General features: G+C 39.5%; 1 protein-coding gene across 1 annotated transcript in view; it reads right to left on the reverse strand.

Moving 5' to 3' along the window:
- SLC35F1 (solute carrier family 35 member F1) overlaps window positions 1-13,492 on the reverse strand; it is a 222,882-nt gene that overhangs the window by 37,148 nt on the left and 172,242 nt on the right. Inside the window, exon 3 of the mRNA XM_021540851.3 lies at window positions 11,183-11,310. Within this exon, the coding sequence (XP_021396526.2) occupies window positions 11,183-11,310 (128 nt within the window). The remainder of the gene's footprint in view (window positions 1-11,182; window positions 11,311-13,492) is intronic.

The raw sequence follows: 13,492 nt of genomic DNA on the forward strand, positions 1-13,492 counted from the left end.
TGTCTGGGACAACCAAAGAAGGAGAACCATGAACTGTGTCCATAGTTCTGGAAAACACCAGATATTGTCACCTTTATTTTAGATTATGTTGTTTGATTTTTCCTCTCTTTGAACCTATCGCATGTTATTTGCTTTCTCTGATTTAGCACTAAGGATACTGTTATCTAATAAAGATCAAACTCCTTTTAACTATAGTTAAACTTTTAACATCTTTGTCCTTCCATGTGTTACTTGAAGAAAGGAAGATTTCTGGATTATTCCAGGAATTTTACTTCTTAGAAAACTATTTTTTGCATGTGGGATACATATGTAACATTGTATTTGTGGGATCAGCAAAAACATAAAAACCAGTTTTTGGACTGAGAACAATTTCCCTGAAGCTTCCTTTGAAAAACAGAAGTGAAACCCCATCCATTTCAAAGATTTCCCAGACAGTGAGAGGCAAAAAGCTTCAGAGGAAAACCAGTGTTTCAGTGGGACCATGCTGCTCTTGGCAGGCTTAAACAGTCCCAAAGAGCTTCAGAACAGATGAGGGAAATTACAAATGGGAACGGTCGATGTTAAAAGCAGGTTCTGCATTTAAAGTGAGAGCCAATAATCTAAAAGTCATGGACAGGCCTCTTTACAGTGAAAACTTTCTGCAGCAGTCCTCAAAACACCATCCTTCACTGACAGAACACAAAAAGGGACAAAGTCTGAAAGAAGTGGAACAAGCTTCTTGGCCTGCATGGAGCCTCTGCTCTGTCCCCGCAGCACACCCAGCACGTAGCCAGCTCGCACTCAGCGGCTGGGCTGGGCAGAGACGCGCACACGCAACAGGAACATCCCCAGGAGCAGCTCCAGAAGCTGTGCTGCTGGGAGCAGCCGTCTCCTGGGGCAGGGAGGGCTGCTGCAGGAGTCCCAGCACACACATTAAATCCTGGGCATCTGAGGGAAAGGCCCCTTCCGTGTAACCTGTGGGATGTGGGCACAGCTCAGCAGCTCCCGTCGCACTCCACACTCACTCATTGTGCCTGCTCTCGCTGGGTGTCTGTCCTTCAGCAGCTGCACTGGCACTACACACGGACACCCATCTCCTCTGCCAAAGGTGGTACCAAACACAAGGAGGCAGGCACTTCTCACCTTGCTCACAGCTATCCCTGAAGGTTTGAAGGCCTCTGCCAAATTCTCTCCCAGTGCAGCATTGAACAGGTGAATTTAACTTACCATTTTCTGACCTCACCACAGTTTTCCATCACTTAATGTGTGGCTACAAAGAAGATGGAGGCTCTTTAGCAGAAATCACATGAAGAATCATAGAATCATAAAATTATAGAAGGATTTGGATTGGAAAGGACCTTGAAGATTACCTGGTTCCAAGTCCCCTGCCATGTGCAGAAACAGCTTCCGCTAGACCAGGTTGTTCAAAGCTCCATCCAGCCTAGCCTGGAACACTTCCAGGGATGGAGAATCCATAGCTTTTCTGAGCAACCTGCCTTGCCAGTCTTACAAGGAAGCATTTCTTCCTGCTGTCTGATCTAATCCTGCACTCCTCCAGTTTAAAATCCTTACCCCTTGTCCTGTCACTACATGCCCTTATGAAAAGTTCCTCTCCAGCTCTCCTGTAGATCTCTTTAGACATTGAAATGCTGCTACAAGGTCTTTCTCTTCTCCGTTCTGAGCAATCCCAATTTTATCAGCCTTGCTTCAGAGGTGAGGTGTTTCATCCCTCTAATCATCTTTGTGTCCTCCTCTGGACTTGCTTCAACAATTCTATGGACTTCCTGTGATGGGGGCCCCAGAGCTGGATTCAGTATTCCAGGTGGTGTCTCATCAGAGGGGAGTAGAGGGAAGACAAGGGGCAAGGAACACAAGGTACACTGGGAAAGGTTTCATCTCAATAAAGAAAGAATTTTTTTTACAGTGGGAACAAACTCCATAGACACATGGTAGGGTCACCAGAGATTTTCAGGGTGTGACTGGGTGCTAAATAATCCCATCTAGACTCCTTTTCCTGCAAAAGGCTGGACCACTTTGGAGGGCTCTCCTAAGCAGGGCTGTTCTATGAGTCTAAATTGTTCTATGAGTTTAAAAATTGCTTGTACCTGACACATATGTACTTCAACAGTCTTCTAGAGGAAGATTTTAAAAATTCCTCTCATTCCATAAATATTTAAACTTACCTATGCTTTCAAGTATGTGAATCAGTGTCTTTTAAGCAGTAACTTGAAAGGACACATGAACAGAATATTTCACAAATAAATAATTCTGATAACAGCTAGAAAACACCTCCTTGGCTGGCAGTCCAAAATCTAATTCACAAATTGTTATTTGGAATGCTGCAGTATCAATAGATATAAATATGAAGTGCAGGTAATGTTCACTGTCATTATGCAGTTCTTAAATTGTGCTTAGTTTGTACCTTCAATTAAAAAATGAGGTAGACAGAAATAAATTAGGCTGCTACAATGCAAGCAATAACATACCTAACTTATTAACTGTTTTTCAGTGATTCCTTTGAATTTCACTTCTCCAGAACTAAATTCACCCTGCCTTTCTTTTTTTCCTCAGATAAACCTGTCTAGTAAAAGAAAAAATGCACATGTATTCCACAGATAAAAGATGTGAGACTGAGGATTACCTCATCTGCAACAGGGCTTTTTTATTGATGGGGGTTTTTGCCTTTTTTTCTCTCTTTGTTTGTTACTAATTATTTCAGCTATTAAGAAAAATATTATACTGAATTGTAATTTTTCTGTCTATTACAGTAATGAAGACAGATTATGATTATCTGAATTTCATTTATAGTACATAAAGGTCAGTTGTTTATCAATATTTCTCAAATAATTATCTCCAATATTTTCCTTCCTTTTAATTGTTTATTTAAAAGGTATTACCTATACCCTGTCATTAAGGCAAATTAATGAGTGGTCTGATTTTAATCAGCATTCCTGTTAATCACAGAAGTTATTATAGTTTGACTCTAAAAGATACCACACTGCATCTAAGTCTGTTGATGAAACATACTGTTGACATCTATTTCCTCTGATTACTTGTTAAATTATTATCCTTGTGAATCAAAGATAAATACTCTCTTGCTAACAGTAAAATTTCACTCTCTGTTCTCACAAATTCAGCATGTCTCTGCATATCTATAGTAAGAATATTCTGTTAAATCATTGGAAGGGAGAGCTGGCAAGCTTTAGAAGAAAGGTCTGTAATACAGAGTGTGAACTGCTGATCTGCAGTGATATCAAAAAGAAAAAAGCTGGTCAGCAAACTCCCTATGGGAACAGCTGAGCTAAATCTTCCTTTTTAAACATTCATTGGATTTTTTCCCCCCAGTTAAAAGCCCTTTTTTTTCACATTAGGGGTTTCTCATTAGCGCTGCCCTCCAGCAAATCATGCAGAGAATCAGCTGCAGTCTCTACTTGCCCTGCTCTCCCGAGCAGGGGGATCAGTGAGACCAATGTCACATCTGTCAAACATTGCATGGTCAAGCACACATGGTGGCCACAAAATTTCAGCATGTGACCTGGAAATTTTAATACAACACAAGTGCTATAGCCAGTGAGAGACATAGCTTCTGTTATTTACTTTGTTTTTTTTTTTCAAAGGAAAAAAGGGTTTGCTGCCTGTTCAAGGGCTTTTTCTCCTCCATTTTTCAGACCACCTCCACAATATCACATACACTTGATTCAACAGAAGCAGATGAGATGTGAACCCTCACAGAGCTGGATGCCAGCTGCCAGGGGAGCTGCATTGTAATTATGCTGCCCTGCAACCAAAATCTTCTGCAGGAAAGGTGTGGATGCTGGCAGCATATCTGACATGGTTATTTCAAACAGTTCAAATAAAAAAGGGAGAACTGTTTTTATATTTCATGTTTCTATTTGCTACCTCACCACAACTTTACCGTTTTCTTGCATGGCTTTTATTTAATCACAGACTTATAATGTGGAATCATTAACTTTTCATTCAGTCAAAATGTACAGTACTTCAGGTATGGAGACTGGTGAAAGAACCAGTGATGAAATTTGTTTTCAAAAAATGTAAAAACATGTATTTCCATGATGTGGAAAAAACAAAAACCCAGAGACTGCTTCCAGTCTTCTCCACTTTGCCCACAAGATCTCAGTTTTTTTTCTTAATGCTTTTAGAACTGTTTCTATCAGTTTCTTTAATCTTTAATTCTTTAATCTGTTCTGTTTTCTTTTTCCCTGTGGACACAGAAACTCATATAAAACTTTGACTAATGAAAGACCTTCACCTCTATTTGACTTGTATGTATCAAAACATGAGATGAGGAGTCTCACAGCTTCAGCTTTCTGTGCACAAAGGAGTTTAGTGGTTTCCTGAAGTTATGTTAAATGAAAGATGGTGGTCACATCCAACCCACAGTTCCTCTGCTCTAAACTCTCAAGGACATGCTATACTACCAACATGAATAATCAAATCTTGACTCCTTTAAAAAAATACCTCTTCATGATTCCAGACATGAACTCCAGCTATGCTTATACAGATCTCCACAGGTACCAGGAAAATTCACCAACAAATTGACCATGGAATTGGTCTTTCTTTTAATTGACTTGCTCTGATTCCACATACCATTGTCAGAAAAAGATCATTGTAAGACAGTTCTGCCAGCAGGCATGTGTTTCTGCAGAAACACCTCCATTTTCTGTTTAGCTTTTCTCAGAGTAAACTGACTGGACAAGAGCTTGGCAGATCATTTTCTCAAGGTTACTCATTAGAAACTTCTCCATGTCACCACCTGCTTTATGTATGTGGGGGATGAGATCCCGGCCTAAGAAAATTCATGGATCTCTCCTACAGGAAAACCTCTGCTTTTGCATGTCACCTGCCAGAATATGCAAAATGGGCACAGCTCCACTGAATTTAATGAGATTTTGCATATTTATGTTAGTAAAAAGTTTGGCTCTGGGTGAATTTTGCCAGTAGAGGCAGGAGATCTGGATACTCAGAGCTCTGTTGACTTCAAACCCACATACAGAGACTGTGGATACTGTAGGACCTGGTTTGCACGCCACAGATATGTAATAAGTTAAAAGACAGAACAGTAACTCAAAGTCTCAACATTGCACTATTTCCTCACTGCCCTGAAGCAGAACAGGAAAGTATGGCCAATCTTACATTCATAGGATGGGAGGAGGAAGGGAAGGAGTGGAATTTATCTCTGCTTTTGGGATATTTCACATTAGCAGCCACCAGAAATAGTAGATCAACAACTTCAACATTGCACATCCACTGCTCCCTGCCTCCCAGATTTGCTTCAAAACCATCTCAAACCTTTTGCCTCAATGTACTTTGAGTCCACAGGCACCAAGAACAAAGTAAAAACTATTGCCATCCAGCTCTCCTATAATAAGCACTTACTGCTGACTCCTTTCCTTTTCTGGTGGCTGTTGTTGAGATATGAAAACTGCCAGAGGTAATTGGAAGTGTGATGTACTGCTGAACCTCACAGTGATCTAAGAGTAGTTGAGAACATCAGCATCACAGCTTTATAGCCTGTCTCCTGGTGTCTATAAATCCCAGCTTTTACTACCTTTGTTTTCATCATGCCAATCAAAGGCTTGATTGCCCAAGGAATAAATTACCAGATAAATTGCTATTTGGAAACATCTCTCTCTCCTTGACAGTGCCTCTCTTCTTGTGACATCATATGTATACTCTGCAGTAACATTATGCAAGGTGATTCAGAAATAATCTAGATTTCTGTGTGATGTCATAATGTAGAAAAAGGATAACCTCTAAAAAGTGCAACATGAGTGTAATATGGAGATGAATAGAACAATGTATTGGAGTAAGGAGAGCTAATTCATTTGTGGAGAAAGGTGAGGGCAATCTGCCTCACAACACAGTTTGATATGATGAGAAAGCAAGTACTGGCAGAAAAGGTTACAATTGTTAGTATATAACCAGCTTAGCAGAAGACATTGTGGATTTGAGAGGATATGTGTGTGTGTGGTACACTGTAAATGCCGTACAGGGAAGTTGAAGTTAAAACACAGTTTCAAGGAAATTTAATATCTAAGTAACTGCAATAACTTCAGAATCTTTTAATTCCCTCTGAGCAACACAATTTCATCCGCTGTGTAAAACTGTCTGTAACAGTATTTAAAACATCCTTCTTGAATAGTAATTAAACCTTCCACAGGCCTACACCAGGGTTGTTTTAAAACCCATTAGGATACATATGACATGCATTACCACATTAACAAACCTGAAAGTTAAGTACATAACTTTTGAAACAAGTCCAGGGGACCAGGTGCTAGTATACAAGGGAGTGCTTAGTGTACGTTCTGTATCTGGTATAGATGACATGCAAGAAGGCTGCAAAATGTACTGCAAATCAGAGTAAGACAACTAACAGAAACTAAAGATAATTTCAAAAGTTTGGACCATTTTGGAATCAGTAAATGTATGTCTAATTGCATTAAGCATGACTGATGTCTGGTACTTCTTGAAATAGGTGGGTTTGGATATCAAATTGATTCACATATAAACTCCTGTGTCTTTTACTTGACTCAGTTTTTTAAGAATACCCTCTAGGGAACAGTTTTCATGTACTAGCCTGAGCATTTTCATGACCATAGAAAGCTTGAGTTGCCATGCCCTCAGCTGAGATGGAGTTAAACCTTTCTGTGGGCCACTGCTTTAAAAGCTATGACTTAATGAAAAAAGGTGGCTCCACACTTCAAATTTGGAAAGCACTGCAGGCTTTCTGCAAGCACTTAGGGCGTCCTAAGATCGTATCTAACAAATTGAGTTCCTTGGGGTACTTTGATGCAGGAATACTTAGCTTTTGAATTTTTTAGTGGAGGCAGGTATTTAGACATCTATCTGTATCAATACAGAATCACTCTGGGCATGCAAAGAACCAGAGCTTAAAGTTACCAAAGAAGAAGAAACCTGATAGGCTAAAACATGTTTTCATGCCCCAAGATCGTGCTCTGAGCAGCAAGGGAAGGGATAATAGATGCCCACAACATTTTAGACTTGCAGACAATTAGATGTGAACAATTGCATTGTTCCATTGAACCAAGTTGTATTCGGATTGCACTGCTGATGCTGAAAAGGGGCAACTTGGACTTTATCCTTAGCAAATGACCTCCAATGAAATGACTGAAACATAAATAGTGCATTGATTTTCAATCTAAATTCTATGTCACATAATTTGTAAGGGAGGTGTTTTAGTTGTTTGTTGGTGTTTTTTTAGAGAGGAAAATTATGTGTTTCTGGGCTTCACAGTACTTTGGTTTCATTTTATGATGAAATTGACTGCCACATTCTCTGATAGTAATTATAGAGTGTGTAAGGATTTGAAATAATCAGAAGCATGTCCAAATGTAAAGGTTAGGTACCACATTCATTTTTTATTTCTGCCTACATGTCCTCATTCACTGCGATTCTGAAAGCATTTGGAGAAAGATATGTAGGAAGGTATATTAGAAAATCCTGTTTTCCCAGATCAAAGTCAAAAGAGAATCTTAACATATAGGAAAATTTGGGTGTGAAATACTGAGCAACAGTAGGGCACCATTTTCAGTCCATTTGTGGAAACATGATAAAATAATACTGAATATTAAAAAACAAAAGGATGGAGCAAAACCAAGAAACTCTGACAGTCGTAAACTTAAAAGCTACTTGGCAAACAAATTTGTTGAATGCTATGATTTTTTGGTGAAGCTGAAATCAAAGAATTTGCAATAAAGGTGTATTTTTACTTTTAAGCTTTGGCTTTCTGCTGACACCAATGTAATGGGTTTTTTTGCCTAAAAGCACCACAAGCACTGCACACTTGCATGTTAGCTTTGCATGATAGAGCAGAGATGTCATGTGGAAAAAAGGATATGCTGTAAAACTGACATCCTACCAAAATGGTCCATGTACCACCACTATAAAAATACTGCAAAATTTCTTATTTACTCAAATGACAATTTCAAAAACTCTTACATTTTCTCTATCAAAAAAGCCTTGATGTACATCCTGTTGAACATAAAATCCCTCAGAATTGACTTGAAGGGCTCAATTCTTAGACCAATGTGTACACAGGCATAGCTCCCACAGCCTTCAGTCAAAGCCATGCTGATTTGTGGCAGGTAAGAATAGCCTCTTGGTCACAGTTCTGAAAGGATTTGAACACTTTTTGCTATGTGCCAGCAAGCATTTATGGCCTCATAGGTAGAGCTCCTGCAGGATCAGGAGAGTTCCTTTCTCTTGAGAGTTGTTTCCTTCTTCAAAAATCAGATTCTATAAAAAATTTTCTTCATCTTCTATTTTCCACTTTTTCAGTCTTCATTTCATACAATGACACTCTTAGACCAATGCTGAATAATTCCCTGAGCTGCTTCTGTTTTATCTTTAAATAAAATAGGGTGTTTGGCTACATTTCAGAAAATGTGTCATTTGATTCAACATCTTAATGCATTACCTCATACTTGTCCCATTCTCATTGTATCTTGGGGCTTGTCTCTTAGAGGCTCATTCATATTAGGGCATGAAATGAATTAAAAATGCAGCAGGTATTCCCAGTCACTCCACATATATCCCAGCAAACAAAGACAACTATGGGAAAATGCCTGGAAAAAAGTTTGACAATATTTGAGCTCCTACCTGTTCCTTCTTTCAAGCTACATGGGAAAGAAACCTGAGCTCTGTTGTAATTTTGATGTAGAAGAGGTCTAAAAATGGACATAACATTGTCTGTGCCCTCTGACAGCTCTCCTGATTCACCCCTCCTCTCTCTCCCCCTCAGTTTAAAAGGAGAACATGGATGATTTCAGCTAACAAATTCCCTGTCAAGGCACAGTCAATGCCCTTGTACTCTCCTGCCTGCTTCCCTATCACACTGTAACTTTTCATCTCTTGACACAATACACTAAAGGCCAGGCTCATTGCATTGCTGGCTCGAGGATCTGCATCTTCTGGAAGTGGGGGAGTCACAGGTCTGGCCAGATGAACGTTTGACATGCGCTTGTTGGTGGCTTTGGGAGATGGGATTTAATGACCCAAATCATCCTGCTCAGTCCACTATTTATACTTGCTGTGAGTGAATCACACCAAAGAAGCAATTCAGTTTGCTTTTCTCTTTGAGGCTTTTAGTGGCTGTAAAATCAGAGAATATGAGGTTTATGTGGATTTAAGCTTTATTCTATACTAAGTAATCAGATTTGGAAAAGTGTTAAAAACAATATTACATTGTCTGGGCATGATCCAAAGAATCCTCAAACCCAGATTCTGATGCCAGAGGCACTTGTGAATATTTAGCATAAACCTCACATTCAGATTCCTTGAATTCATAGTTTTCTTCTCTTTTCACTTCTTATTCAGCTAAAGAAGCTCAGGATTTTCCAATACCGCTTTTCAGCTATGGAAGAAATATACTCTTAACTAGCTTTGATTCTGCAGAACATTAACTAGTACTCCTTTATTTTTATTAACTCTAATGCAAAATTCAGGCAAGTAAGGTGTAAAATACATTGAATGCTACCTAGCATTGTTCAGTTATTTAAAAATTATGTAAAGAGGACCTAGGCTTGTTTTAGAACAAGTAGCAATGAAGTATTCAAGGATTTCTGAATACAGACAATTTCCAGTATCTTAAAAATGTTTCTGTTATTCACTTTTCCACTTACATTGGAAAGAACCTGATTCTTTTGTGTTTTATATATAAAATACCCAGATTTTATCTTTGAAGAAATCTATACCCTCGCTTTTGTCCACCGTACAGATAATTTTTTAGCAGGGGCTATACTTTTCAATAGCTGCAGTTAAGCTGTTATATAACACATTAATGGCTTGCATTGAAGTTGGACTTCATAAAAACTGCATTCATTTTACTAAATGACAACTTTTGCACTCTGGTCTAATTACGGGATCCTAAACATCCTCTGTTTGGTTTGCTTGGCAAGGCTGTGACAGCAGAGCAGTGGGGGCTATAGGGGTGGCTTCTCTGAGAAGCAGCTAGAAGCTGACAGAGCCAAGGCCAGTTGTCTCCAAGACAGACCCGCTGCTGGCCAAGGCCGAGCCCATCAATGAGAGTGGCAGCACCTCTAGGATAACACAGGTAAGCAGGGAGAAAAAAAAGCAACCCTGTGCAAGAAACTGCAGCTGGAGAGAGGAGTGAGAACATGAAGAGCAGTGCAGAAGGAAAGGGAGGAGGTGCTTCGTGTGCCAGAGCAGAGATTCCCATGCAGACCATGATGAGTTGGAATGTCCCTCTGCAGCCCATGAAGGTTCACGGTGGAGCAGAGATTCACCTGCAGGCTGTGCAGAACCCCCTGCTGGAGCACTGCCCAAAGGAGGCTGTGGTCCCATGGAAACCCTGTGCTACAGCAGGCTCCTGGCAGGACCTGTGGCCCCATGGAAAAAGAATCCCATGCTGGAGCAGGTTTGCTGGCACAACTTGTAACCCTGGAGGGGACCCACACTGAAGCTGCCTATTCCTGAAGGGCTGCACCCCAGGAAAGGGACCTGTGCTGGGGCAGTTTGTCAAGAACCACAGTCTGTACAGAGGACTTATAGTAGAGAAGTGGATGGAGAAGCGTCTCCTGTGGGAGGATCCCACACTGGAGTAGGGGAAGAATTTGAGTAATTTGACTGGTAATAAATTGAACTAATTTGTCTGAGTTGAGTCTGTTTTGCTTGTGAAGGTAATCTGTCCCCATCCTTATCTTGACCCACAAAAGTTCCCTTATATTCCTTCTCCCCTGGTCCAGCTGTGGAGGAGAATAATAGAGTGGCTCTGGTTGACACCTAGTGTCCAGACAGGGTCAGCCCATCCTTGACCTTTAGAAACTCAGATCTAATTAAGCAATCCTAAAAGCAGTGCTTGAATTTTCTTGAAGTACAATACAAAGTGAGAAAAATATTTCAGCCAATCTGAAAATATTTCCTCAAAGGATTAAATTATGTAGATAATGACAAAAACATGATTATGAATGGTTTAGCACAGAGAAATAAAATGAATGTCAGAATGTTTTTGTACAGTTTAGAAAATATTGAGCAATAAAAATAGTCCAATATGAAAAAATGTCTTGCAAGTCAGCATGAAAAAGTACACAGAAGTCAGAGGTAGCAATTGGCTCTTGGCTCATTAAAGCCAATGGATACTACACCACTGACCCCACTGGACCTATTATCTTGCCTCAAAAGAGGAAATCCTTTCAGTCCTTACCTGTACACTGGTAAGAGTTGTGTATTGATAAGCTTTGACTACCAGGTAGTTGGCTTCTATATCTATTATCCCCAGGATCATGTACTTCCACCATCTCCTCTTCAAAATTGCCAGCAAGTTTTCTTCTCCTGTGGTAGCAAACAAGAACAATTATGTAAGAGTTAGGTTTACATGCCCCAGATAGTTGACTGTCCAGAAAAATTATCTAGATCTCTCACATTTACACTAAGCAGTTGAAAGCCACCATATACAAAGAGGTACTGCAAGGAAGTGAAAACTAACACACCCTATTTCTCTAGCAGATATTAAAACAGCCAGCCTGGCAAAGTAATATGTGAGGGTCAGACTGACACTTCACTTCAGATGTAAACACCAGCAAGAAAAACAAGTGCAGCTTGAGCAGAACCAGGTATGTGCTCTTACCTTTAGTTTTATATATACACATACATGTGTACATATAAAGTGCTAAAGAATAGATCAGTTTATACATTTATACTTTCCATACACACTGATAAAATGTTGTATGTTGCACATATGATGCAACAGGTTTTTGCCAGGGTGGGAGATTATCAGTATTTTTAAATAGGTCGGAATACTGAGCAGGAATATGGATGAAATATTAAATATGATGGAATATTGAGATGGAATATGATAGAATAATGAGCAGGAGAGTAACGGCATCACGCTGGAGCATATGACAGATCCTGTTCTGAGGATGATTATTCTGATCCTAGAGGTTCAAAGTATCAGCCTTGTCTTGAGAAAGGCTGCACTGACACATATTTTGGGTGGCACTTGCTCCACTCCCAGAATGTTTTTTTCTAAACCAGGCAGGTTTGCCTCCTTCTATGGGAACCCTATCAATCACCCAGTATTTAATCTTCACCACTTGAAAACTGACACTACAATACAGCCTGCAGATCAAACCCACAACTTTCAAAAGGTCAAAGCATTCCTCATGGTAGACTAGGGTTTATTGTTCTCCATTCAAAAGCAAACAGCTCATTAATGAGGGTGGGCAAACCTGTGACTTATTTGCATTACAGTAAGTTCTACACATGAGACTTCACTGTGAAAGGGACAGACTGTGACTGAACACTATACAACTGGAGGACTTTCAGAGTCTGTAGCCTAAAAAGGAATCTAAGTAGTGCAAAAGTACTATAAATGGTATTTGAACTGTCTTGAAACTTTCAAAGCAAACCCCAGTATTCTGAGACTTTGTCATATTGCTGTAGCTTTTCTAAGTGCCTGTGATCATCAAAATGGGTGATGGAAAACACTGAAGAAAAGGATCATTATTGTCGATTGCCACCAAAACTTGTTCAGGCTTCCCAATTCTCCTTCATCATTTTCCTTCATCTCAAGTGTATTCACTCTCTGGTTCAAATGGGCCCAGTGATATATGGGCTGCTATACCATGGCAGAAACAGCAAGCTCTATATAGCACAGGCATCTCAGATTGTATAAGACTCAAACACAGAAAACCAGCTGATTACTTCAAAAGTTAATTCAAAAATCATAGCTGTTAAAGCTTGGCACTGATGAGTGACTTGAATGGGTATCTACCTGAATGAAGCATCTGAATAATTCCACTTTTGTTCATTAGCAGGTGCTCACACATACCCTCTTTCAGTGGGATATTATTAGGCAACAGCCTAATTATTTGTTACAGTGATAATGACATTGAGTGCAAAACTGTAAATGCTGAAAGTCTTCTTTCCCTTTCTTCCCTCCTTCCCCTCCTTCCTTGTCTCCCTCCTTTCTCCTCTTTCTCTCTCTTTCTTTCAGTAAGCACCAGAAAAATAGCAGAAACAAGACGGTGGGTAGAGTAATACTTAAGACAATGAATAATGAATAAGTACATTTCATCACACCACACTTCCCTGTTACACTTACAAAATCCCATCTTTAGACATAATTATGACTACATCTACATACTTTTATGATTATTTGAGCATGTAAAATTATTTCCATTATTTAAAAAATATATTTATGGAGAGATTTTAAAAGGGAATTTGAGATTAGGTGTCCTAATTTCTACTGAAATCAGTGTAAACCAACAGAAAAATCCTTTACAGATATTGAAACTGTATCTCAAGTTTTTATGCTGTCCAGACAATGCTTTTAAAGCATCAACTGGAAAGCAACAATGGAAAGATGTGGTTAACATTGCAGAGTGATTTTTCATTTCAATTGTAAAGATAAAGCTAAAAAAAATGAAGATATCAAACTGCAGTCTCTGTTCCAACAGTGGAAATCCCACCTTATAGTAATTGTGGTGTCTGACTGGCGGGAATGATGATGTGT

The sequence above is a fragment of the Lonchura striata genome, chromosome 3 (genome assembly GCF_046129695.1).
Source record: "Lonchura striata isolate bLonStr1 chromosome 3, bLonStr1.mat, whole genome shotgun sequence".
NCBI lineage: Eukaryota > Metazoa > Chordata > Aves > Passeriformes > Estrildidae > Lonchura > Lonchura striata.